The sequence below is a fragment of the Equus quagga genome, chromosome 8 (assembly GCF_021613505.1).
Source record: "Equus quagga isolate Etosha38 chromosome 8, UCLA_HA_Equagga_1.0, whole genome shotgun sequence".
In the NCBI taxonomy this organism is placed as follows: Eukaryota; Metazoa; Chordata; class Mammalia; order Perissodactyla; family Equidae; genus Equus; species Equus quagga.
This window is the reverse complement of record NC_060274.1, coordinates 40514937-40542477: the sequence shown is the minus strand read 5'-3', so window position 1 is coordinate 40542477 and position 27541 is coordinate 40514937. Positions and strand designations below refer to the sequence as shown.

The 27541-nt window shown below is 47.9% G+C and overlaps 2 protein-coding genes across 4 annotated transcripts in view; one reads left to right on the top strand and one right to left on the bottom strand.

Annotated features, from left to right (window-relative positions):
• Positions 1 to 1191: 1191 nt before the first annotated feature.
• Positions 1192 to 23649, bottom strand: UBE2D4 (ubiquitin conjugating enzyme E2 D4 (putative)). Of its 2 annotated transcripts, none has more exons than XM_046669682.1 (8): positions 23426 to 23649; positions 16354 to 16417; positions 13333 to 13364; positions 13157 to 13234; positions 9717 to 9822; positions 7800 to 7893; positions 6190 to 6231; positions 1192 to 5777 (listed from the first exon to the last, which is right to left on the bottom strand). In XM_046669682.1, exons 1-8 carry the CDS (start codon positions 23447 to 23449, stop codon positions 5555 to 5557), a joined length of 663 nt encoding a protein of 220 aa, XP_046525638.1. In that variant the 5' UTR covers positions 23450 to 23649; the 3' UTR covers positions 1192 to 5554. The 2 variants fall into 2 exon arrangements, with proteins under 2 accessions (XP_046525638.1, XP_046525639.1); XM_046669683.1 differs by lacking the exon at positions 23426 to 23649 and adding an exon at positions 16632 to 16741.
• A 15-nt stretch (positions 23650 to 23664) lies between these two features.
• URGCP (upregulator of cell proliferation) overlaps positions 23665 to 27541 on the top strand; it is an 82256-nt gene continuing 78379 nt past the window's right edge. The window contains exon 1 of one of the 2 annotated variants that reach the window (XM_046669679.1): positions 23665 to 23863. The gene's annotated coding sequence lies outside the window, so the exon portion shown is untranslated. The remainder of the gene's footprint in view (positions 23864 to 27541) is intronic. The other variant, XM_046669680.1, reaches the window with a different exon arrangement.

The following is a 27541-nucleotide window of genomic DNA, read 5'->3' as shown; positions in this document are numbered from 1 at the left end:
GATCCCGTGGGACCCTGTGGGTCAGGGGAAGGACTCTGGGTTTTCTTCTAGGTGTAACCAAATCTCTGCTGGGCTTTAAAGAGAGACGATGTGATCTGGAGATGTTTTCAAAAAGGTCCCTTTGGCTGGCTGCTGTGTGTACACCATCTCCATATCCGTCTCCCTCCCACTCCTGCTTTCAAGTGTTCCTGTTTCCTTTTGGCCTCTCTCTCTTTTTGGTTGGTTTTCCGCATTTTGAGAATGTGAGATGTCTCCAGAGGTCATTCCTGGGACTCCTCTCTCCTCCTGAACTAACTGCTCTGCTATTTGCACAAGCCTCTATACTTTTCTTGCATGTGGATAAACTCAGATCTGCTTTACTTCTTGATGCTCTCCTGTTGGGTTAGATGACAGATCCGGGGCACAGAACCAGAGCCCTGAATGGTCAGTGTCCTCCACACTAAGGGCAGTTGACCGTGTCCTAAAGATACCTGAGTCCAAGTGTGGAGGGAGGATCTTGCTGTCAGACTCCCTCTGGAGCCAACCATCTAGAAGGAACCAATGGCATTAAGAAAAAGAACAGTCTGAGAAGCACAGTAAGACCAGTGTCTTTGTCTCTTCTGGCTGCTATAACAAATACCACAGCCTCAGAGGCTTGTAAACCACAGACACGGGGCTGGCCCAGTGGCCGAGTGGTTATGTTTGTGTGCTCCGCTGCAGGTGGCCCAGTGTTTCGTTGGTTCGAATCCTGGGCATGGACATGGCACTGCTCATCAAACCATGCTGAGGCGGCGTCCCACATGCCACAACTAGGAGGACACACAACGAAGAATATACAACTATGTCCCTGGGGGTTTTGGGGAGAAAAAGGAAAAAAATAAAATCTTTAAAAACAAAAACCCACAGACACTTATTTCTCACAGCGCTGGAGGCTGGAAGTCTAATATCATGACACCAGTGGATTCAGTGTCTGGTGAGCATCCACTTCCTGGTCCATAGGTGGCCATATTCTTGCAGTGTCCTCATGTGGTGGAGGGGCAAGGGAGCTCTCTGGGGTCTCTTTTATAAGTACACTAATGCCATTCATGAAGGCTCCACCCTCATGACCTAATTATCTCCCAAAGGCCCCACCTCCTAATATCATCACCTTGGGGGTTAAGATGTCAACATTGGAATTTGAGGGGACACAATCATTCAGACCATAGCAATCAGTAAGAAAGAATAGCTGTTTATTCAGGTCTTCATCAACAGAAATGTCAATTAGCAAGAAAATGATTGTCTTAAAAACTACCAGGATTACATCTCTCTGCCCCAGCCATGCGTGGACACATTACTACGGAGTTAGAGAAGTGGAATCATTGCTTTGCCTGCCCTAAAAAGAAAACTTGTTTATGCTGCATGGTAAGTGGAATCTAGTAAACAAATACTTTACATCTTGAGAGATTAAAAAAAAAAACCTTCCTATCTGAGTCCCTGTTGGGATTTGAACAGAGAGTAAGCAGTCAATGGCAAGGACGTGGGAGGGCTGCAGTCCTGACCCTGGTTTGGGACTCAGGCCCTCAGGAGGAGAGTGGCCTTATGACTGCTCATCATAAGGCTTGGCCCTGAGGGGCAGCCACAAGTCAGTACGAGGGGGCTCACAGGAAGAGCAAAGCATCCTTCAGGAGGAGTAGTGTTCTACCTGCCACCTTAACCATTTACAAAGACCACAGACCGGGCGTGCTTGCTGCTCACATAGCTATTGTGAGGGTCTCTGGCTTCTCAGGTCTTACATGAAGCGTCAACCCAGAAGACCTAGAGACACGCATGCATCAGCCAAGCTCCCTGCTGGGGTGGGGGGTGGGGCAGAGCAAGCAGCCGGCAGAAACCCCGAAAGCCTCAAAGGGAAAAGAAGACACAGGTGATGGGATTTTGCAGTTTCACTAGAACTTTGCTGACATTTTCACCCAAAGATGTTGACAGGTTCTCAGTCCCTCCTGTTTCAGGGTGAAGGCCTCCCAAGCGTGCATTGCTAGGCATTGACACCGAATGAGGAAAGGACCAGCTTCCCCCACAGGGGTGGCCAGCCTTATATTCCTCGCCTTGACCACAGTCCAGCCTATGCTTCCAGCCCCATCCTTGTTTCTGGAGCTGGTGGATCATTTTGCCCCTTGAGCACCGCTGGCCCTCTTGGGCCCTGGACAGGCCATTATTGCTCCTGAGAACACACTCTGAGGCAAGGGAGGCCCAGGCCTAACAGGACTTCTTTCCTTTCTTCACAAGGATGGAAGGGTAGAGGCAGCTTTGTGCCTGTGTCTGTGCCACTAAAAGGTCCCTGGTCCAATAACAGTGCTTGTTTCCTGGGGATCTAGAGTGTGAGATGGTCTCATGCACCAGCTTATTTATTCTGCCATCTACTTAATATGAAAATTTGTATTCGTTCTGCCACCCCTCCACCCTCAACAATGCTCTGGGAAGGTGCCCCCACGCCATGGCTCCTGGAAGGTAACAGGGCTTTGGTTTGGGAAATCCTCGGGTGCTGAGCCAGCTCCTAGAACGTGCTGTGCTTGTTCCAAGCCCAGCCTTCACTGCAGCGCTCCCTCTGCCTGCAGGGCCCTCCTCCCAGTCCAACCTGAGTCCTCCCTTCTTCCTGAGGCCTTCTCCACCTGGGGTCTCCCCAGTGGGCTCCCAGAAGGCAGCCATTTCATGCTTTCTTTTTATAATTCTTCCCTCCCCTCCCCTCCATACCTTGCATGTGGTAAGTGCTCGATCAATGCTTGGATGAAGCCATTGAACGTCATTAGAAAGGGATTAGGATGACTGGCCAGCAGTAAAGGCTGGGAGACCATGGCCAGCCCCTTGAGCTGTTGTGGTGGGCGGGGGTGAGACAGTGGGGAGGGTGGGCAGGCAGCAGGGGTGAGAGGCAGGCTCCGAGAGGCAGGTCTGTCATTTCCTCCTAAAGTGGAGCCCAGCCGGTGGGCCTGTCTGAAGAGGGGTGGGGGGAGTGGGGGCCTGGGAGAAGTGGGTGGGGGATGGAGAAGGAAGGAGACATTTTTTGGGAAAATCAAGAAGCTGCTATCTGGTCTGATGGGGGGTTTTGCAGATTCTCTATAGCTTTTTGGTTTTGTTATTAATAAAATCTCTCTGTCAACAGGCAGAAACCTGGGTGGTGGGGACAATGAGGCCAACAGACTGGCCAGGGAGAACAATAGGTCCTCCCTCCTCTGGCCAATGGACAGGTGAGGGGGAAAGTGCTCCGGAAGGGAGGGCCTGCTGCCCATGCCCACAGGGCACCAGGCTGCTGTCTTGGGGGTGCTGGCAGCCATGTCCTCCATTTCTCAGAGGACCAGCATTCATGGCTAGATCTAATCCAGGTCTAGCCCTTACCCAGCACTGCTGGAGAGGAAGTGTGCATCACAGCAAGAAGAGCTGGCAGGAGGAATGGAGGCACAGGAGAGACAAGTGGCCCATGCTGATCTTGATGCTCCTTCTCTGCCCCACTTTGGGTACCAGGGACAGATGTTAGGCCAGGATTCTGCAGAACAGTCCACAAGTACCTCTCTGGCACTTAAGGAGACTTTCTCCTGAATTTCGGGAACATAAACCTGCCCATCCTTGAGCATCTGCAGTGAGGTGGTGTGGAATCCCACGGCACTGACTTACGGCTCAGCTGTGAGCTGCCAGGCCTGTTGGACATTGTGTTCTGGCATTTTAATCCCTTGTCTGGAGACTTTGACCCTTTGCCATATTCTTGAAACTCCTAGGTGTTCCTGGAGCCTGACAAAGGATCAAGATCTCAGCACCATCCATCAAACCCAGGCACTTCCAGCCTCAGTAAACAGTCATTTGCTCATGGTGGATCAGTTGCTTAAGATCATGCATCTCTCTGATCTCTTTGGTCCACAGAGAAAAACATATCACCCTGCACTGGCTTTTTTGGATCTGCTATCCAGTTGCTGACCTGGGACTCGCCGTGGAAACATGACATCTGCTCATGTGGGTTACACCGGGGCCACCTGTACCACAGTGCATCTTAAAATAAGATTTTCAACCTAAGAAGCCTGTTCTTCAAGCTGACCTGAGTCCTAGAAGGCATAACAAACAGATGAGTTTCCCAGGCTGAGAGTCTAGATTTGCTGGGGACAGGCCTGTGGAGCACCACTGTGGTGGCCTCTCCAAGGGGTCTGGCAGGTACAGAGCACAACATAGGCTTACAAAGGGTGAATGATAACTTACACAGGGCATCCCAAAGGGCTGATATTACTTTCCCTACTATGCATCTCCAACAGAGGAGCAGGCACGGGGAAATTTTGACTGGAGTGAGAAAATTCATCAGCTTCTGGGGAGTCATAAGCTATTACTCTGGAAAGGCCAAGTATGGCACCCACCGTCTCAACACCAGCTTGGGCCTGGATCTTTCCTCTCTGAGCCTCTGACTTGTCTTTGAAATGTGAATCCACCCCATCTTTCCATGCTTTGTGTTCTTGGCTCCAAGGTGCACCGTGACCACTGCCAGAAGTGGCAGAGCTGTATGTTGGTAGCCTTCCCAGGGAATACTGCAATAATGGCATTCTCCTCATCTGTTAAAATTTATCATTTTGTTTAAGCAAAGACCAAAGGGGTAGCAAAGAGGCAAAAGTTAAAAAGGCAATCCTTACCAGGGTGAGAGGCAGGGAACAGGGCCCATGGAACCCAAAAAGTAGCCTCATGGTAAGAGGATCCCAATGGGGACCCCCATAAAGGAAAAGCAGACCAGGCTCCAACTGCTGCCTGCTTTGCTGAGGAAGCAGTGGCGTGACCAATCCCAGCATTCTCGCTGGAACGCGTCAGCAGTGAAGTCGTGCTCCAACTTGGGAGTTTCTGGAGCACATCAACCTCCCATGGTCACCTTTTGCTGATCCCCAGGGACAAAGTCTGTAGGCTTCCTTTCAAACTCCACAGCCCTGCAACGGCTGCATCTGGCCATTTGGTTGCAGAATTTTACTGCTTCTCCACCCCCCTGCTCCTACTTACCCATGAATTACTTCCACGGCTGTCCTGGGTCGGGGGAGACCAGCTTTGTAAGCCACTTAGAAAAGACCAGGCCAAATTGGACTTGAGAGCTTTGAAGCTCCTCAATTTTCCTCCCTCTTTGGAAGTTAAATTAGAATAACCCCTTTCCTGCCCTTCTCCTAGCTAACCTAATCTCAAAGCTCTGAACTCTAGGGGCGACCCTTCAAATGTGTTACATCAGAAACTTGAGAGGAGGCCAGTTACCCAACAGGCTAGCTAATTCAAGGCTCTGAAGGACCTGTTAAAAGTTTCCGTATCTTCTGTTCTGCTTAGAAAAAAAATGTAGACTTAAATGTCAGTTATCATTTAGGGTTACGAGTGAATTACATTTTTATTTACATTTAAAAGTCTCTCCCTCTCCGTGTTCTGGTCTGTGAACGGCTTGCACTTGGACGTAGTGTAGGCTCTGACTGGGAGAAGGTCGGGGTGGTGAAAAACTTCACATAGAAAACCATAACTCAAATCTCTCCAGGTTTCATAATTTTGCTCTTGCTTCTAAAAATGCATCTCTCATGGGGAGATATGGGCTTTATATCTTGACATTCTATTTGGTGCTTCTGCGTGTGAGGGGAGAATGCCAGCGTGTGACACTGCAGAGGAAGACCGGTGGGAGCTGCAGGGCGAGGGCTCCACTTCCCAGTGACACTGTTGCCAATTCCCAGGAGCCTCCTGGGATAAGCTGGGACTCCTTGGGACACAGTTTGCCGCAGATGGGATGTGAGGGAAGCCTGCCCACTCTGCCTTGGGCTCCAGGATGGCACTGAGTTCTAGAAGCAAAGAGCACATGGTGAGGGGTCAGGCCGAGGCTCTCATGTGGCACCATGGCAAGCAGTGTCACTCTGAGTGAGGCTGAGCAGGGGAGGCGTACAGGACACTGTCCCCACAAGAGACGAGCAGTGATTTGGGGCAGAGGGACTGATTCCAGTGTAGCCAGGAAGGCCGCAAATCCTAACAGTGGCTATTGATTTGGCGTCAAAATGTGACGTTGTCAAAGCCATGATGGCTGACAGTGGTACCAACAGGCTGCAGTTGGAGAAAGTGGGTGACCAACATTTGTTTGCAGAAGAGATGACGATCTGTGAGTGGCTCGGCCAACAGCTTCAGTGTCAGGAGAGGCCCTCTTTGCCTGGCTAGCTTCACTTGGACAGTGTCTCCCATTAAAACCTCTGAGGCACTTACATAGCATATTTCTGTGTCCATTCTCTTGCTAGTCTGTTGTACCTGGAAGAAAAAAGCAGAAGTGGGTGACACCCTTACTCAGAATGGTCACTTCCTCTCAATGCAGAGTAGAGAACAGAACTAATGCACAGGAGATGCTGCTGCTTCTTATCAAACATCTCGGACTGATGAATGAGTACAATAAAGACTGCCTGGAGCAAGAATATGTCATTTGTGGCCATAAACCCCTAGCTTGGTGAGTCCTGATGGTTCTCCATAACTATCTGCTGTGGAAGATTTAATAATGCCACAAGCCTCCTCCCTTCCTCTCTCCTGTCCTACAACATGGATGCATGAGGATCAGGAAGAGATACAGAAGTCAGCTTGGAATAGTCCCAGGCTGTCCAGCACGTGGACTCCAAGATCCAGGCTTTGGAGCCTGGCCACTGGAGTGTGAGTCAGTGCCACCCTCAGCAGCCATGAAGCAGACCTGGCACCCATATAGGGCTATGTAAGTGTGCACATTTATCCTCATTATTGTAATAAGATCTGATGCCATGAGACTCTAAGTAAGAGAGATTTGTAGTTGGAGGAGGCAATGAAAAAAATCACTTTGGGCATGTCTAAAATATCTTATAACAAGTGTTAAAATAAATGCAGTTTAAAACCTAGCCAATTAAAAATCACTTTGTCATTCAGGAAAACTCAGTGAGGGAAATAATGAGACCTATAAAGGTTTCAAGAAAAATATAAATTGGAAAAACCACATTCTATTGTAATCTCTTTGGACAGAAGAGAAGTAACAAACTAAAAGAGTCACTGGAGATGTTCTTTAAAAGAGCCAGCAATTACCCCCTACCCCCACCCCACACCATACACAGATCCAGTGCACCTCATAAGGCCACTGCCCCTGATGCCTGGGCCCCTGCCTCTCCTACCCTTTCTCACCATGCTGTCAATGCTCAGGCATTATCGACAGTGAAGGTGAGTCATTCCCTGTACCTGCTTCACTAGCCATTGACATTCCCCCCATGCTACAGTGCACAATTCATGCCTAGTCAAATGGGGCAGAATTCTACAATTCTGGGCTGGTAATCGGTGTTTAAACAGAGAGCTGACAGTGAGAGTCTGTCGGTAAAACAGCAACACATGGCTGACTTCTGAGCCCCGGTCGGTAAACTGACCATGGCAGTGTTTCCCACCTCGACTGGCCCTGGCCTCATCCTGAATGTATCTGATCAGACACCCCCTTGTCTTATGCCATAAACCTTATAATTTAATCCAGAATTTTCTTGTTGTGAGATCCTTCTGAGTCCATTCTTGGTTGACGACTGACCTTGTTGGCCTCAAGGGCAGGCTTGGCAATGATATCTTAGGGTTCAGTAGTAGCAGTTGATGAGCTATCCAGGACGGTGAACAGCTTTTCTCTCTTTCTCCCTCCTCAGAGTCAAAGGAAATGTTAGTGAGAGAGCCAGGAGTCCAAGCCGAGGGCTCACGCATTGCATGGGCTTGGCATAGCAGGAAGCTGTCTGAGGGAACCTGGTTAGCCTGGAAGCACCAGCTCAGGGTGGGTACCGCAAGGAGGTACCTGGGGCAGCCAAGGCCTGAGGCAACCCAAAGAGGACACGTACTTTTCTCTGTCGGCCTTGTAGGTGTGGGCTATCTCTGGCACCAGAGGGTCGTCAGGGTTGGGGTCGCAGAGCAGGGAACAGATGGATAAGAGAACTGGGAAGAAAAGAAAAGGAGGTCAGCTCAGCCATGAAGCTCAGGTCGCCCCAGGTCCAGTGAGCCCCCAACTCAAGCTCTGTATTGACAGACCCATTGTCTTCCCTTCAACGCCCCCTCAAAATTCTTCTGCTTGACACCCCAATAGTCATGAGAGTGTTTGCTTTGCCAGCCATTGGCTGAATGGCCATTTTATCCTTGTGCAATCCAGTCTCAGAAGCATCTGCTCCAGGGCATGCCCTCCCGTGGTGCTGGCCCTCACTCCCTGCTCTGCTCAATGAGGCGTTGCTGTCTTCAGCTCTAAACAACCCCCCTTTGCTGTCTGGTCCCACAGGCACTGTTTACTAATAAGGAAATGGGAACTGGAGCATTCAGGTAACTTGTCCAAGGTCACTTGGAACACCCAGCATATTGGAAAAAACAAGATTTTGAACCAGGTCTGACTGCCAAGCAAATGTGCACTGTCCCGCCCTGAGCCCTCCCGGCACGCTCTGGACCTGAGGACCCTCACCCCACCAGCGCTGCAGTGAGGAGCGGAGGGAACTGTGCTGCCAAGATTCTTAGGGTCCCAGGCAGAAAGGTACTGTCATTCCTGGCTTTGCCCTGGACCCACCGTATGACCGCAAACAAGTGTCATCCTCACTTAAGTGAGTCCATTCAAGTCCTGACCACAGTCCCCCACAGGTAAGCTACAGGTGGGAGGGGCGGTTTACCCTTTTAAAGATATTCTACTTGCCTGCTCTTCTGAGCTCAGAGGTCATGTCATGGGAGGGCTGGTGGGCTCCACCTGTGCGTGCCCTGCTTCCTTCCACACTTCAGGGCCTACGCCCTGCCACTCTGATTTGCTGGCCCTCCTTCAGGCTTGGGAAGTGTCCTGCCCCCTACAGCCAAAGGCACATGAAGCTGGTAGACTGTCATGGCCCTTCCTCCTAGTACTTCCGGGGCAGTGGGGTGAGGGTTCAGCTCAGAGAGGAGGAGGCTCCTGGGTATGGAGTCACCTCGCAAGACATTGGGCTGTCTCTCAAATGCCTGAGTTTTGGAGCTCGCTCTGCCACCACAGGGATTTGCACCACCATCTGGGGGTCAGGGGGGTGGGTGGTGAGTGCAGCTTTCCCGCTGGATGCAGAGTCTTCAAAAGTCTCCTCCCACCAGCTGCCCGGGTGCCTCACGGCCCCTCTCAGCTGCCTGAAGCTCTGCTGCCTCCATTGCCTCACGCTCCTCTCTTATTTCTTGGGCTCTGCGACTCTGTTTCTCTTGGTTCATTTTTTCGCCATCCCACTCAACCCACTGACAGGACGCTCACACCGTCTACATTCAGGTCTCAGTGCACACACAGCCACGTTCAGCCCATCTTAGTTCAGAAGGAATATCTGCATAAATAAAACCCAGTTTGGACTGGTTTCTTCAGCCTCATCCAAAGACCAGTGCTCAACAAACACACTGCTCTGGGGAGGGAGGATTTCTCCAGGGGGACAGACCCTGTATCTCTCTCCTTCAGGGCTGAATCATAATCCATGTTGGATGAACGAATAAATGAAGGAACAGAGAAGGTAATGTGATATTCGCCTTTCTTATTTCTAGATAAAAAGTATAAACAGGATCAATATTTCCTTCTTGCACCCATGCGACAGTCTGGCTGGAGCACTGATCCATGGAACATCACCTGGATTCCTCCCCTACAGCTGTGACCGTGGGCCGTGGGGAGCTGCCTGCTCTCTCTGAGCCTCCGTTTCCTCCCAGGAACATGGGGTAGAAACGCTGCTGTGTGAGCGGGCAGGCACGAGGCAGGGCACGTGAAGCATGTCAGAGCCACATGCGGCTACCTTTTGATACTGTCAGTGCTGGAGACCACTGGGACCGCAGGATGTCGAGGCAGATGCTGCCGTTGCTGTTGATGTTGGGGTGATAAATTTTGGTCGTGAAAGCAACCTGCAGAGACGAGGGACCTTAAGTCAGGCAGACCACAGGGACGTCCTAGACAGTGTCTGTCTGGAATATGAACCAACTAAGGCAGAAGTGACTGCTGCTGGGCCGTACCTGGCCCTGCACAGTCCTGGGTGAGCTGGCCCCCAATCCTGAACCCTAAAGGGATAGAGGAGGGGCCACCCCGAGAGAAGACCCCTGACCATTCCCTGCTGGGTTCTTGTTCTGAACATGGGGGACTGACAGCATGTCTCCCAAAGCAGTGCGCTCTGAGGAGCAGTAAGAGGGGCAGTGACAAGGACTTGGAAGTCTTGAATAATGGAATTCTTAGGCTGGATGGTGGATGCGTGGGTGTCCATCCTGTTATTATCTACAGTATTTTGCATGCCTAAAATAGTTTATAAAATAGTGTTGTTTTTTAAGAAAAGCACTTACTTTAGAATATGGGGAGAGGAAGACTGTGTACATGTGAGGTTTGTCATCTAGTACCAAATGATTTGTCCCAGGAAGGGTCAAACTTCCAAAGCGTCTCAGACAGTTAAGTATCTGCCTTATTCTTCAACATCTCCTATAAAGAAGATCACGCAATGTTGCTAGATTCCCCCTTTAGAGTCAGAAAATTCCTGCCAAAACATCAATCTACTTTATCTTGTTCTCCCGTGGAAGGAGATTTTAAAAAGACAGAGACTTTCTTCAATTGTAGAGCATTACTCTCACCTTTCAGCTCACATCCCTCCTTGTTAAAGTGGTCCTAACTCTCAGAGCTTACTTCTTCCTCTTGTAATAATAGCCACTGTGTTTGCTTTGCCCTTGGGCAATTAGGGATCCTGAAAATGCCCAACAGATATACAGGACTACACCCTATCTGTTTATTTTAAGAAAGATCCTCAGCTGCTCACATGCTAACAAGGAGATAAGCTGGAAAATTACTACTTTATAAGACACTGCAGCTCCCAACAGGGAAAGGGGAGGGAGGGGTGGATTAGTGACCATGAAGCACGCCTTTTCAACCAAACCCCCTGGAATCTGGCAGAGTTATTTTAGTATCTGTCCCTCCCCGCCCAGCACACTCCATTCTCCTCTGCTAAAAGCTGGCAAGGTCTCCAGAATCCTGACCACATTTCCCTGTGATTTAAAATACTGAGGCATTGGGTGGCCTCTGGTGGCAATGCCTGGGCAGAGCTGTGGCTGAGAGCCCAGAGAGGCTTCTTCACACAGGCTCAGATACAATGTACACACAGGGCTGAGGGTCTGACTCAAACGGAGCCATCAAGGCCAACCTCAGGGTAGTGAGACACATCACGGGCTGAGATATGGGGCCCTGACACGTCTTGCCAAAATGCACCACCTCAGTCCAATCCTGAGAAAACATCACACAAACCCCAAATGAGTGACATTTGACAACATAATTAATCAACACTCCTCAAAAGCACCAAGGTCATAAAAGACCGGGGAAATTGAGGCACTGTTACAGATTGTGAAGATGAACTAGATATGGCAATAAATCCACGCAGGGTCCTAGATCATTAGTGGAAACTGGTAAAATTTGAATAAGGTCGTCAGTTTGGTTCAGAGCATTGTGGCCAACAGTGATTTCCTGGTTTTGATAATTGTACTATAGTAACATAAGATGTTGACTTCAGGAAAAGCTGGATGAGACACACATGGAAACTCTGTACTATTTCCGCAGCTTTTCTCTAAGATTAATTCAAAATAAAATGTTTTTAAAAAATAAGCTGACACATCTGGGTTCAAGTGTCCCCCTCCTCTATGAGCTGTGCCATTTCCAGGAAATGACGTGCCCCTCAAAGCCTCAGTTTTCTCGTTCACGACCACAATTGATATTTTTATTTTAAAAAAAGAAAAGAAAAATATGTATTGGCATATGCAGAAAAAACCTGGAGGAATGTATACCGGGCTGTTAGCTGTGGTCTTCTCCATGTAGGTTTATAGGAGACTGATTCCTATCTGTACATTAGTTAGTTCTCCAATGTTCTAATTTAAAAATAATCCATTTAGGGGCCGGCCCTGTGGTGCAGCGGTTAAGTGTGCACATTCCGCTTCGGCGGCCCGGGGTTCACCGGTTCGGATCCCGGGTACGGACATGGCACTACTTGGCACGCCATGCTGTGGTAGGCATCCCACATATAAAGTAGAGGAAGATAGGTACGGATGTTAGCTTGGGGCCAGTCTTCCTCAGTGAAAAGAAGAGGATTGGCAGCAGTTAGCTCGGGGCTAATCTTTGTCAAAAAAAAAAAAATCCATTTATACCAGTTTTGCAATCAGAAAAATAAAAGATGTTAAAAATAAGGTGAATCACATACACACTGCTGGATGACTACATCTGACCTGCAGCCCGTCCTGTCAGCTCCACCTTTGAACACCCCAGAATTTGCCTCTTCTCCCACCTTCATGCCACCTGTCCTGTCCCCATGACCCCAGCCTTGGCCCCACTTAGCCTCTGCTCCTTGCTGCAGCAGAGAAGTCAATGCCCACACAAGTCCTCAGGCCACCCCTCTGGCCTTCTCTCCACCCCTGCACACAGGCTTGTGATCCCCCCATGCTCAGGAAGATCCACCCCAGCCCCCTGGCTCCTGCTGCCGCCCACTCTCATCATCCTGTCCCACCTCCATCTCTGTGCTTCTCCTCAGCACCGGCCAGCTCTCATATCAAAAGTCTCCCTGATAGGACTATGAGCCTCTTGAGGCAGGACTCCCCTGGGCAGGGCTGTGTGGTGCCCAGGTGAGTGAGGCAGGGTGGAGTAGCTCCCCTCAGGCTTCCCCCTCCTATTGGTGGCACTGTCCTCCCTTGAGGCCCCACTGATGGGCTGGGGTGTGTGTGAAGGCAAAGGAAGGCCCAGTACTCTAGTAACTTGATACAGGAGACTGAGTGCGTGGGAAGGGTGGTGACTAGCCAGGGCCCTAGACCAGGGTGTCTCCACCTACTGACATTCAAGGTTGTCCTGTGCACTGTAGGGTGTTGAGCAGCCTCCTGGAACTAGTAGCAATCCCCTCCCCACCCCCACCTCAGGTTTTAACAACCCAAAATATCCCAGGACATTGCCTGATGTCACTGGGACAGGGGCTGAGAACCCCTGTCCTAGACTGAAAGGGACCGCAGAGAAGGGGACTGCAGCCCGAGACCTGGCCAGACTCAGCCGCAACAAGAGGAGCACTGCTGAAAGTGTGGTTTCTGTAGGGAGGCCCTCACCACAACAGGGATCGATGGTGAAAGTCCAGAGTTTAAAGTCCTGAGAGGCTGTAACCCTGGAGGTGGGAGAAGCCCCATGTGCAGCAGTGAATTGAAAAGGCCCCTCATTACACGCTGTCCCTGTCCTCACCTTTGGGGGCTTGAAAGGGTAATCTGTAGGAAAGTGGATGGTCAGGAAGAAAACGCCTCCTTGGTAAGGACTGTCATTCTAGAAGGACAAGACACAGAAGGCAGATTAGTGCACGCACAAAAGCGTAAAGTGCAGGAAGCGAAGCTGGGGTGGTGCACGCAGCAGCGACTACCTACCGGGCCCATGATGGTGGCCTGCCAGTGGAACACTGCAAGACAAAAGAGAGATGGGAATGTGAGACACTTCCCAACAAACATGTCTACTCCACCAAAAGGGAGCTGCTCAGGTCAGAGGGTATCGTCCGCACAATACTGCCCTCACTTCTGGCCTCAGTGGGGCCACCTTCCATCTGTGTCCTTTTCCACATAGTCCCAAGGCAGGGCCCTGTGCCCTGGGGACCCGGGGATGGGCCTAGACAAGCCCCTCTATTCTTCCCTTCCAGGTCCCCCCACCTTTGGCAGTCAGGCTGGGCTCCCTCACTGGTGGGTCAGAGCCTTCTCTGGCCGCACATCATGCCTGGGACCCTCCCTGGCGTCTCAGGCTACATTTACCACTCTACCCATCCCTACGAAAGCTCCTGTCCTCTCAGCAAGGCTGGCCCAGTCATTGGAGGGCCAGTGACTCACCTCCGAGGCTCCCAGGGCCATTTAGTCTCTGTGGGAAGTGCCTGCCCACCCACTGGAGTGGCTTCTGAGACCATGTGAGGGGTCCGTTGTTCTCTATGGATTTTGTCTTATGATCCATCATGGGGTGGAATTAGCCCAAAGTTCCACACCTGGTCCTGTCCTGGGTTTCCTGCCACTCCTTCAAATACCCACAGACTCTACCCCTGACAGCAGGACAGGAAATTGCTGAGGCGTGAGGAAGGTGAGTGCGGGGATTAAAGGCGAGGTTCCCCAAACCTCTACATGTCTAAAGGCAGTCAAGACGGCACATGACCTTTCTCAATATTTCAAAGAAATGTGACTGAAGACAACACCTTCATCTGTGAGATGGCTGCCTGAGTCGATGGAAGCGTCACTTCTTTTGCTTTTGATGTTTTTATTCCAACTCATGCTAACTATTAGCTGTGGTTAACAGATCTACCTTTGCCTAATAATAATATGGAATGGAACTCCTTATTAAATAACAGTCCATGGGGAGGGATAGCTAATAAAAGAGGCTCCTTCTGGTGAGGAGTTTGGGACCGTCTGGTCCCATTCACTTTAACCCCTGAGGGCTGCTGGGGGCTAAGGAGGGCTTGGGGGCACAGGCAGAAGAAAAGTCCCCAAAAGAGAGAGGAAGAGGAAGGAAACTGCAGAGCGATGCTGGAAAGGAGCTATTTGCCCACAGGGCAGGCATGGAATGGCCCCAAAAGGTTAGCTAGTGTCCAAGACTGTACAAACCCCATCCACTGAGGTACTGAGTATGAGGGCGGCCTTGATGCTAGCTAGCCTCTCCAAGAATGACAGCTGCCTCCCAGCACAGGGCCATGGTGAAGGGAGAGTGTGCGTGGTGCAGAGCAAGCATTGAGGGAGCCTTTAGAAAGCTAAGGCTAAATTAGAACCAATTCAATCTTACCAGTAACCCTAATTTGATGGGATCTTAAGTGACAGGTAAGAGGGGAACGTATGCCATGGAGACCTGGGGTCCTCGGAAGGATGCCACAGATCGGGTGACAAGCAGGGCCAGAAAACAGTGGAACTAAAGCTACCCTTGCTCATTCAACTCTCACATAACACCTGTGGAGCCTCTCTGCTCAGCAGCTCCGCCTGCCCCCCACCCCAGCTCACCCTAGCTCTAAGCCTCAGCCCACAGGATGTATACGCACACATGCAGGGGACACCACCTCCTCTTTTCTTCCAACTTTGTGAAATTTCTCTCTTTTTTATTGTAGCAAAATATGTAACACAATGGAGAGTTAGCATTTAATGCTACAGAGTTTCAGTTTACAAGATGAAAAGTTGCGGGCATGGATGGTGGTGATGGCTGCACAATAAGGTGATTATGTTTAATGCACTGAACTGGACATTAAAGATGGTTAAGATGGTAAACTATGCTATGTGTATTTTAACAATAACGAAAGTGAAAAAAACATGTAACATAAAATATGTCATTTTAGCCATTTTTAAGTGTACAATTCAGTGGCATTAAACGCATTCGCACTGTTGTGCAACCGCCACCATCATATAGACAAAGTTTCTTTTTCTTCACTCCAGACAGGAATCCTGTACCATGAAATAATTCCCCATTTTTACCTCCCTTCAGCTTCCATGAGCCTCTACTCTGCTTTCTGTCTCTATGAATTTGCCTAGTCCAGCTATTTCATATAAACGGAATCATACAACATTTGTCCTTTTGTTTCTGGCTTATTTCACTTAGCATCCTGTTCTCAAGGTTCATCCGTGTTGTAGCTTATGTCAGAACTTCATTTCTTTTTATGGCTAAATAATACACTATTGGATGTACATACCACACTTTGCTTCATTCATCTGTTCATGGGCACTTGGGCACCTTTGGGTAACCGTAAATAATGGTGCAATGACAGAACTGGCATACAAGTTCTGTTTGAGTCCCTGTTTTTAATTCTTTGCTGTCCTTAGAGGGCACCACCCTCTTTGACACACAGCCTCTCCCTTCCCCACCTATTTTTCCTACAGCTGCAGCTACTGCAGCCTCCAGGAAAGGATGAGTGTCCCAGAGCCTAAGAATCTCAGAGAGTGGAGGTGAGGTGTGGAGCAGAGTATGGATTTGGGGAAGCCATGGGCTGGACCACTTGGCCTCTGGCCTGGCCAGTGCTGCTTCTTCAGTCTCCCTTAGGGAAGTGCTGAAGGGGGAGAAAAGAACAGGAACTGTCCCCTCCCCTTGGCAGAGGCAAGGAGGAGGCCCCCTGCCCCTCACCAACCTTCCAGCTCCACCCTCAAATACAGCAGCAGCAGGTCCTCCACGACTAGCTTCATGACCGTTTTTACACAAACACCCAAGTTTTAGTTGGTCAGAGGCACTTTCCAGAAGCCAGTGTACCTCGGGACAAGATAGCTATCTCGTGCCCCAGCGGAGGGAGGTGGTGGTTTCTGGCAGTATCTTAACTAGCCAGGTGACGGTCTCAATGTTTCTAATGAGAAAGCACTTCACGAGCAAACGAAGGGAAAACAACAAAAAACCTTAAAAGACTGCCGGGCTGATAAATTTGATCTGGAGCACTGAAAACTACTTACAATCATCTCCCACAGGTCCTGCGGAGCACTGGGCAGGGGGATCCCTCTGCAAGTCGGTTAATTCCTAGAACAAAAAAGACAGCGAGCTCAGCTGGTGTGTGCCTTGGGGCTGCTGCTCTAGCCCACACCTCTGGGCCAGAAGTGCATTCTCCTGGTGGGAAGGGCTCCTAGGCTCTGGTGGTGGTGGGGGGGGGGGGGGGGGGTTGGCCTGGCCAATGAAAATGAGTGACCTGAGGGTCTGCTCAAGGCTGCAAAGATCTCTGAGAAGTAGGCATTACCATTCCCATTTTACAAGTCAGGAAGTTGAAATGTAAAGAGTTAAGTTACTTCCTCAAGGTCACAAAGCTGGAAGAGGGCAGGGAGAGGAGTCTCCAGTGCGTTCGCCTTACACTCAAGCCTAGCCTTTCCCCAACTCAGGCGGAGAAGGGCAGGGGCAGGGTTTTAGCTCTGGGCTCCTGAGTTAATACATGGAAACTTTCAGCCAAGAGGAGGGGCTCAATCAAGGGCAGGGCTCCCGTATTTCACTTACTCTACCTCTCCTGGGTGCGTGGCAAGCCCTAGAGCTCTAGCCGAGACTAAGGACATGCGAGTAAGCCTAGCAATGCTACCCGATGTACCAACAGGGGAACAGGAAATTCACCATAACTGGATTCCCTTTATGGGACACCAACTTCTGGCCACAACCCCCAAAAGGTATCCTGGCCCAGCACGAGCCTCAAGGCCCAAGCCTTTGGGCAGTGACTCTCAAACTCTAGCTTGCATGTTTCCTAATATTCCCCATCCTCCCCAGGTTCCATATCTGGGTAAATTTCTTGGGGTTTCCAGAAAGGTTCTAAAGGGAAGGAAGGAAGCACAAGTAATGGTCCATTGGGTGGCAGGGAAACTCCTCAAGGGATGGCAAACTCCAAGGTCTGCTGTACATGCATGAAGTTCAACCCTGGCTGATGACATTCCACCTTACCTGAACAAAACCTGAAACTGAGCTCATCCACAGAGTTCCTCCTCATCCCACTTTATGTCTGGGCATGCTGATCATTCTAGTAACCACTGCCTCTCTGGCCATCCATTTCCCCTCAAATATAATTGGCCGTGGTGGGAGTATTGACATTGCAGAAGTCAGCAAGTGCTACAAATCAAGGCCACGCTTTCTCTCAGAAGGTTAAACAGCACTGGTCAGTTCTCAGTATCTGATGTATCTAAATGGTTGCACTTGGTAAGCACTCTGTAAGCAGCATTGCTAGTCGTCACAGTAGAAATGAACTTGGGGAACAACTAAGGTCATGCAAGGGGACCCGAGGACATGCTCAGAAATGCCATATGGCTACAGAAACTTGAGCAGAACAGTCCTGCTCATCTCTGTGCTGTGCCCTCAGCACCTACTTTCACCACCACCTGTAGGGGATTGTTTATACCCTCTGCGATGCTGCTTGAACGAATGAGCTCTTTGACAGGACTGTTAAAGGCAAATCCTAGAGAGACTTTATGAACGGTTGGGGCAGGAAAAGCTGGCAGTACAGGCCAATTGCCCCTAGCTCACCAGATTTCTCCACACCTCCACACGTTTGCACAGGCTGTTCCCGTCCCTAGAATGCATGTCCCTCTTTAGGGGTGTGGTGAATGGTTACTAAGATTTAACGATTCCTCAACGACCAGAAGTGGGTCTCTGTTGATAGATTCCAACCAGCACCAAGGAGTTTTAACTGCTAACTGGCATTTGAAGGAAGAATAGTGTGATTTGAGAGAAAACAGTTCACTCCTATATTGCATTCCTCTGCTTACCTAATAGGGGCCAGCAGACCTGAGTCTCAGCTCCGTCACTGAGAATGTCACTTTGATCTCTTTGGGCCTCAGTATAATTATCTGTTAAGTTGTAATGATAACAGTTGCCTGCCAGTTGGCCAGCACTACTGTAAGGCTATAAATTTTGTAATGTGTATAATGTACACCAGTGCACCCAGTAAAGAATCAATGAGGCAGTGCATAGAGGATGCTTTCATCAGTGTCGTAAAAAGAGGGATGAGGACTGCGTGGAAGCTGTCTAGTCCTGGAAGAATACTGAAGAACCTCCTAACACCGGTTGACCCCGGGGAGAGGAGCTGGATGGCTGAGGATGCAGAAGGGAGACTTTTCCCTGTTGACCTTTCTGTACCTTTTGAGTTTTGAACTATTGGGATTTATTACCTATTCAATAAGTACATAAATAAACTATTTTATTAGTTGTAAAGGAATATGCATGTTAAAATTGTGTAATAATTATTTTCCCTCAGAAAAGGAAAGAGAAAAGTCTTGTGTGTTACAGAGGAGAGCAGCTAAGCAAACCACTGGACACGCTCAGCTCTGTTGCCTCGTTTCATCGAATGCAAGATGGCACCAGTTGTCAGTCACGATTTTATTTTATGTACAACTAAGAAAGAAAACACACTGGCAATTAAATTAAGACCGAATGTTTTCTTTACACTTAAAACTTTTATTTTTAAATTATTTTTATTGAAAGAACTCTTTTAAGCTTACTTGGACATAGGTTTCATTTTGTTTTTTTTTAATCAAGTATCACTTATGCATACAAAAAAAAAAAAGAAATTCAAGTGAAAGAAATTGTTTCTTCCCATTTAGAGTCCAATGCCAGCCCTGGGTCATGGACGTCCTCACAATCATCCTGTGTGCTTTCCAGGCAGTGGTGATGTGGTGATTCTTAAAGAGACTTCCACTATTGTTTCGGGAGTTTTCTTCCAAGCCATTGATACCCATTCTGCAAAGTCCATGATACACAATCTCTTTGCACAAACCTCAGCAGGTAAAGGTGACCCAGCCTCACTGACTTGAGGGTCGATGGCACCTTCCTTTCTGGGGTCTACGGAGCACTGGCTGGCTTGGCAGGGAAAGAGGGAATTGCAGTCTTTGCTCTAACAATAAATATTTGTTCCATGAATATAAAGTTGACTTCCCACTGTTTTGTTTCTGTGCCTGTGTTCACAAAAGCTTTTCTTTTCAGTGCTAAATCACAGTATCTTTTTGAAGACATTTTCAAAGCAATTAAAGTCAACACACCAACAATACACTTACATCAGTATGCACTGCCATCATCTGGTTCATGCAAACAAATGGTGACAACTAAGTCACAACTGCTGCCTGGCTGACAGTGATTTTAAGAAGCATCCCAATTTCAGAGATGTGAAAAAATGTTCATCTTAGAGCAGATAAAATACAGTATTATTTATACTTTTCTGATTTTCCGAGATCTCTCTACAGAACAATTACCATTTATAATCAGAACACGTTAACTAAACTTGTTTTGAAAAACTAAATCAAGCATTATGCAATCATTGAAAATTATAGTTTCTATGGGGCCGGCTCCGTGGCTGAGTGGTTAAGTTCTCGCGCTCTGCTTCGGCGGCCCAGGGTTTCATGGGTTCGGATTCTGGGCGCGGACATGGCACCACTCATCAGGCCATGCTGAGGCGGCATCCCACATGCCACAACTAGAAGGACCCACGACTGAAAATACACAACTATGTACCAGGGGCCTTTGGGGAGAAAAAGGAAAACAAAATCTTTAAAAACAAAAAAAAGGAAATTATGGTTTCTAAAGACTATGGAGTAACAAGAGAAAATGTTATGATACAATCTTAAGGAAAAAAGATGGGAAAAAGGCAGAATGTAAAATTTGATGTACCATGTGACTACGACAATCAGAAACACACACACAGCAAATAGACTGGAATGAAATCTATCAAAATGTTAAATTAACCACAATGATCTCACAGGGCTATAGATGACTTTCTAAAAGAAACTGCATCTTGGGATATTTTCCAAATTTTCTTTAAAGAACATGTATTGCTTTAGAACGCAAAAATTAATTGCCATTAATACAGTATAAACGTAATGCTGCCACATAAATCCCTGTCCATATTGAAGACATTTAGAAAGGTTACATTGACACATATTCAGATCTTTTAAATGAGCATTCTTGTTTAACTGAAGGTAATATTTTATCAATAAAGTGAAAGTTCATCTACAAATATTGAACTCTTTGGAGACAGTTTTTAAAAAAGGGATGAAGTTGGTTGGCAAGGGCTGTGGGTTGGGAGCTAAGGGGGAAGCTAGCACAAAGCCACTGTCCTGACCCGGGCCTTAGACTGCTGGACCCACTCGCCTTCCTCCTTCCTGCAGAGCTCCTGTTCAGTTCCGGTCCCCCGGGAGACACACACTCACCCTCAGCTCCAGGTCTAAGAGTAGCCAGACATTCTAAGAGTAGCCTTGGCATTCAGTGGCTCAAGAATGAGCATGTGACAACTCATAGCAAGGAGGCAAAGTTAAGAAAAAGATTTGCTGGCCTTTCTGAGAACTTCTGGAAGCCAGCGTCTCTTTCTTCCTAGGGGATGTCCAGCGGACTGTGGGGCCCAGAGCAGCTCAGTCTAGAGAATCTTAGGGAAACTGAGCAGGAGCCCCAAAGTCTCTCCCAAAGTCTTGTGGACCTCCAACTCTGTAGCCAGGGCAGCTGGGCCTCTGTCACTTCCAGCCAAGGCTTCCTAACTTGCCCTAGCGGTGTCTTCTCACTACCGTGCTCTGGACACACTTTTCAAGTTAGTATTTCCCATAGTTGCGTTGTTTCTCCCAGGACTTGTTACATAATTTGCAGGGCCCTCATGCAAAATGAAAATGCAGGGTCTCTTTTTCAACAATTATTAAGAATTTCAAGACAGTAACTGCACAGCATTAAACCAAGGGCACATGGAGACAATATGGGTCACATACTCAGGAAGCCAGCTCTGGTTTCTTCCTTTATTGATTCCAATCAAGGCAAGTTCTCCCTGGCCTTACGACTTCAATTAGCTTATATCTATGGTTGCCATCTCGTTCTCCTGGTCAAACTTGTTTCTCCTAGTTCTGCCTTTTAGAAATCTTATCAGCCTAGTGTTCAAACAGGTAGGTTCAAACCTACACTCCTTATCTCCTCCACCCTGCTCCCTGTCCTCAAAACTTCTGATTCCTCATCTTAGGCAATGACACCACCATCCGCCCAGTTATCCATCTTGTGTACCTCCCTCTCTCACTTTCACTACAAACTCTTCTTTAAGTCCTCTCAATTCTACTTCTGCCAGGTCACTCAAGTAGTGCCCTTGCCTTGGGATCCATTCTACCGTCATTAACTTTGGCAAAGCCTTTGTTGTACTTTCACAATAGCCTCTACTCTGCCTCTCCTCCAGTCTCTGCTCTACTCTGGGCCACACCACTACCAGAAGGATATTTTTATAACACAGATCGGAGCATGTGATTCACTAGTTCAAAGTCCTAGGATGACAGATAACCCCTTCAGAGAATAATTTGCCAAAACACATCCTTTTTGGAGGGCTAATTATAAAAAATGAGTCATACCCTTGGAGATCCTGTAATTCCATCTCTGGTAATCAAACCTAAGCTTACTGAGCAATGATGCTCATCACAGCACTTTTATGAAGAATTTAGAGTATCAATGGCAGTTAACTCATATTGAGTGCCTGATATATACCAAGTACGTGTTAAACATGTATCATCTAAGTCTCAAAACAACTCTGTAAACATGTAGGACACAGAGGCTGGAAATGAGTAAGCGCCTTGCCTCCAGTCCTACCATAGGTGACCTCATTCTCTACCCTAGGTCCCTTGACACCCATGTCCATGTGTTTACTCCCTACAGATAATGATTAAATAAGTTATTGGTCATGTTCTTATGGAAAGTTAATGTTAAAAATTATGATTATGAATACTGTTTCACAACATGGAAAATGCTCACTTTTAATCCTATGTGGAAAAGTGGGATACAAAACACAGTATGATTATTTTTTTTAAAGTAAGGAAAAAGCCTGGTAGTAGATACGCTAGAATGTCAACAAATGGTAAGGTGGCAGAATTGGGAATATGTTTTCTTTCTTCTACTGTGTGCATTTTCCAAATTCTAGTTAATATTGTGGAAATTAATTTAAAAAACCTTAACTAAATTGGAGTTGGGAAGCCTTGTAGAGGGAAATCTCACATCCCATTATACACCAAACAGGAAGAGACCTGCTTCCATCTTGGATAAGAAGTAAAACTACCTTACTACTGAGGGAGATTTCTCTCTCTGCCTGGCAACAGCCCAGCCAATGAGAAATGACAAACTCAGCCAATGAGAAGCCATTGCTGCCCTGAACTCTTACCTTCCTGCAATGAACTTTCATTTTGAACAGCCCCCCCTCTCGTCCTTTTTCTCTATAAAAGCAGCTCTCCTTTGTTTTCCGGATTTGCCTATGGCTCGCCATAGCATGTACATCCTGAATTGCATTTCTTTTGGGTGTTCTGGTATAAACTCGTTTTGAGGATAAAACAACAGAGGAATTTGCTTTTTAGTTTGACAATATATAAACCCCCTATAAAGACTCCCAGTTACCTACAGGATAAAAAAACAGTTACCCCAGCACTGCCCCTAAGACCCAGGCCCATTAACCCACTCCCATCCCCTGCTCCAGCATCCTGCTCCGGTCATCCTCCCCGGGCCCCAAGCCGAGTCACGCGGTCTCTCTGTGGCAGGGAACGCCCTTGTCCCTCTTCTCCATCTGCAGAGTTTCAACTCATTCCTTAGGACCCAGCTCCAACCACAACTCCTTCGCTCAACCCTCCAGACACTTCCACAAGAGCAAGCCCTCCTTCCTCAGGCAACTGGCGCCATCTCGTGGCCCAGGGCAGGCAACGAAGGCATCCCGAGTCCCAAGGTCGCCGCAAGCGCAACGGGAAAAACGTCCCGCCGCCCCCGCAAGGCCTACCGGCCCACTGGCTCACCTGCCAGCATGACGCAATCCCCACGTAACGCCGGCCCCGCCCCTCCAGTCCCGCCCCACCGCCACACGTAACGCTGGCCCCGCCCCACGCGCCGCGCCGTGCCCTTTTAAGGCCGCGCCGGTGGCCGTTCCGCCTCCCTTCCTGGCAGGTGTGACCGTGCTCCGTGCACCTCGGCAGCTGTTCGCTTGGGCGCTGTGGCGCCCACGCCCGCGAATCAAGGCTTCAGACCCCGACGCTTCGGTCTCGCAAGAAGCCTGAGAGCGAGAGGGCCCCTTACCTTCTGGATCCGCTTGAGCGCCATCCTACCCCCGCTGCTGGGGACGGGGGCGGCCCGGCCCCGGGCTGCCAGGGGCGGCCCGCTGCCGGCTCGGCCGCGGCGCTGCGCTGCAAGCTGGGAACGGCTGCCTGCGCGTGCGCGCCGCGGGGCACTGTGGGGCCGGCGCCCCGCGTTTGGCGCGTCCCGGCGCCGGCAAGCAGAGTGAGCCTGGCGAGGGGGAGCGGCCGTGTCGCCTGTCTGCCGGCTGCGGCCCTGCCCCCGGGTCAGCGAGGGCCTGGGGAGGCCGGCGGAGAGAGGGGCGCTCGCTGGTATAATAGCGACTCGCCGAGCACTTAAGAGGTGCCGGCGGCCGTGCTCTCGGTCCCCGCCTCCTGGGCTCCCTACCAGGCTGTCACTCCTGAAAGTAGTGGTTCTCAGCTCTGCTCTGAACTTAAGTCTGTAAGTATTCGTGCCCTTTTACGTGTTATGTGTCAAATATGTTACAGCTCTTTCCGTAGAAATACACATGACAAATCTTTAAATGCAGCGGGCCTGGAGATGTGCATTTTCAGTAATATTTCAGGTGATTTTGATGGCACTGCCAGGGTTGAGAACCACGGCCTTCCGCTGCATATCCAAACCTGATTTTCTCTCTCCTTTCCATTTTCCCAAGACCTGGCAGGCATCTAGGTCAGAATTTTTCGAACTGTGGATTAGGAACAATTAGTGTCATGAAATCAGTTTAATGGGTTGCAGCCAACATTTAAAAAATGAAATAATACAGAATACAAAATATTAGTGCATCTCACATAGTAGAGGGAAGAATGGTGAAAGTTCCATTGTGTGTATGTGTGTAGATGATAACATTTATCCCCCACAATGAGACATTTTTGAGAGGCAAAGGGGGTGCAATATAATTACTCTAGGCCCAAAGGTGTAATCTGGGGCTGTCTCTGACCAACATACAATCACCTATATGTGTGTATTCAGTCAGAATATAAAGTGTATTATAGACAATTCTATGGTCCCCAGCCCCTTGACCAAAAACTCTTCAAGGATGCCCCATGGCCTGCAAGGATTACATCCAGTGTCATCTAAGGCACATCAAAATCTGGTATGGTCTAGCTTGGGCTTACTATCGAGAGTTTCCATCACTGCCCCCACTACTTTCCTTTACTCTTGGCTGCCCTCTGTGTGGAAAGTTCCCTCTTTCTTTTCCCTAAAGCAGAGCCATCACTCAGCTTGCAAAACTGGCTCAAGCAACATCCCCCTGAATGCCCCTGGCTGAGCACCTCTCTTTGGTGTTACTTTGCAGCACAATTTCCTGTTAGTCCATGAGTTATCCCTCCTTGCATTGTTTACATGGCTCTTCCCTCAGAACAGATGACCCTAAATTTTTATAAATGGTTATATATTTGTCTAAGAATATAAACCTCAATGACAATGATGGTTATCTCTGGATGGTGAGTTTACTAATGATGTTAATTTCCAAAATTTCCACAGAGAATCTACATCGCTTGTATAATCCAGAAAAAAAAGAAAAGAAACAGAATTGGGTTGAATAGCAAATGAAAAGTTCCATTTCTACTTCTTTTGGTAGTTTAGTGCATAGTCTTCTAAACTTATTACATAAACTTTTATATGTAGTTTTTTATTTTGAAGTAATTTCAGATGTACAGAAGTGTTGCAAATATAATAAAAGATTTAAAAATTGATACGGCCAGCCTGGTGGTGCAGTGGTTAAGTTCGCATGTTCCACTTCAGTGGCTGGGGGTTTGCTGGTTCGGGTCCCGGGTGCAGACATGGCACTGCTTGGCAAGCCATGCTGTGGCAGGTGTCCCACATGTAAAGTAGAGGAAGATGGGCACAGATGTTAGCTCAGGGCCAGTCTTCCTCAGCAAAAAGACGAGGATTGGCAGTAGATGTTACCTCAGGGCTAATCTTCCTCAAAAAAACGATAAAAATTGGTAAATTGGACTTAATAAAAATGTGGAAGTTTTTGAAACTTCAAACAGCACCATCAGGAAAGCAAAAAGACAACCCACAGAAGGGGAGAAAATTTTTGCAGATCATATATTTGATAAGGGTCCAGAATATATAAAGAACTCTTAAAACTCAATAGAAAAGACAAGCTAATTAAAAACTGAGCAAAGGATTTGAGTAGGAATTTCTTCAAAGAATATATAGAAATGGCCGATAAGCACATAAAATATAAAGCTCAATATTGTTAGTCATTAGGGAAATGCAAATCAAAGCCACAGTGTGATACCACTTTACACCCTCTAGGATAGCTATAATCAAAAGGACAGCCCATAACAAGTGTTGGTGAGGATGTGGAGAATTTGGAACCTTCACACTTTACTGGTGGGAATGTAAAATGGTGCAGCTCTTTGCCTTAGGACTGTCCCTTGTTGAGGGAGTTCTTTTTATCCAGTTTTCAGTTTTCTATCCAGGGTAATTTTTCCAAAAATAGTTGTAACCTGGTTGTGTTTGTCGGAGGAGATGAGTTCAGAGGCTGCTTACGCCGCCATCTTGATGAGATCCCACTTTGGTGCAGCTACTTTGGAAAACAGTTTGGCAGCTCCTTAAAAAGTTAAAGTTCTATGACCTTGCAATTCCTTTCTTAAGTATATACCCAAGAGAAATGAAAGCATGTTGACACAGAAACTTGTACACAAATGTCTGTAGCACCATGATTTGGACTAGCCACAAGGTCAAAACAACCCAAATGTTTAATGGATAAAATGTAATATATCTGCAAAATGGAATATTTTTGGCAATAAAAAGAACAAAGTACCGATATACGCTACAACATGGATGTATTAGATTGCTGGGGTTTCTGTAATGAAGTACAACAAACTGGGTGGCTTAACAAATTTATTGTCTCACAGTTTTGGAGGTTAGAAGTCAGAAATCAAGATATTGGTGGGGTTGGTTCCTTCAGAGGGCTGTGGGGGAGAATCCTTTCCACATCTCTCTCCTAGTTTCTGGTAGCTTCAGGAATTCCTTGGCTTGTAGTTGGTGTTCTCCTTGTGTCTTGACATTGTCTTCTCTCTGTGTGTCAATTTCTGTGTCCGAATTTCCCCTTTTTGTAAGGACGCAATCGTAGTGGATTAGGGTCCACCCTAATGGCCTCATCTTAACTTGATATCTGCAAAGACCCGATTTTCAAATAAAGTCACATTCACAGGTACTGGGGGTTAGGACTTCAACAAGTTTTGGGGGGACACAATGCAACATATAACAATCAATAAACCTTGAAAACATGCTAAATAAAAGAAGCCAGTCATAAGAGGCCACATATTATATGATTAATTTATGTGAAATGTCCAGAATAGGCAACTCTACAGAGACAGAAAGTAGATTAGTGGTTGCCTAGGGCTGGGGGGAGGGGCCAGGGGATGAATAGGGAGTGATTGCTAATGGGTGAATTTTGTGTCTGTAACACTGTTTAAAATAAAATAACAACAATACGCAGAGTTCTTGTAAACCCTTCACCCAGCTTCCCCTAATGTTAGCATATTACATAACTGTAATACAATTATCTAATCCAGAAAAGTAACGTGTATACAACACTATTAACTAATTTACAGACTTTACTCAAATTTTGCTAATTGTCGAACTAATGGCCTTTTTCTGGTCCAGGATCTGATTTAGGGTCCCATGTTGTATTTGCTTATCTTGTCACCTTAGCATCCTGCCATCCTACACAATTCTTTTTTTTTTCTTCTTTTGAGGAAGATTAGCCCTGAGCTAACTGCTGCTAATCCTCCTCTTTTTTGCTGAGGAATACTGGCCCTGCGTGAACATCTGTGCCCTTCTTCCTCTACTTTGTATGTGGGACGCCTACCACACCATGGCGTGCCAAGCAGTGCCATGTCTGCACCCGGGATCCAAACTGGTGAACCCCGGGCCACCGAAGTGGAACGTGCACACTTAACCGCTGCGCCACCGGGCTGGCCCTGACAATTCTTTAGTCTTTCTTTGTCTTTGATGACCTTGACACTTTTCAAGAGTATGGGAAAGTTATTTTGTAGAATATCCTTTAGTTTGGGTTTTCTGATTGATAAGATTAAGGTTATGCATTTTTGGCAAGCCTATTACAGAGTGATATTTTGCTCTTGTTAGTGCATCATA

What these genes read in the sequence shown, in the direction of transcription:
- UBE2D4 (XM_046669682.1), bottom strand. Translation starts at nt 23,449, where the DNA reads ATGGCGCTCAAGCGGATCCAGAAG. An exon ending in AGCACTGACAGTATCAAAAG is followed by an intron (nt 7,894 to 9,716) that starts GTAGCCGCATGT and finishes TTTTCTTCCCAG; the next exon opens with TTCTCTTATCCATCTGTTCC. An exon ending in TGGACACAGAAATATGCTAT is followed by an intron (nt 5,778 to 6,189) that starts GTAAGTGCCTCA and finishes CTTTGCTTCTAG; the next exon opens with AACTCAGTGCCATCCTGGAG.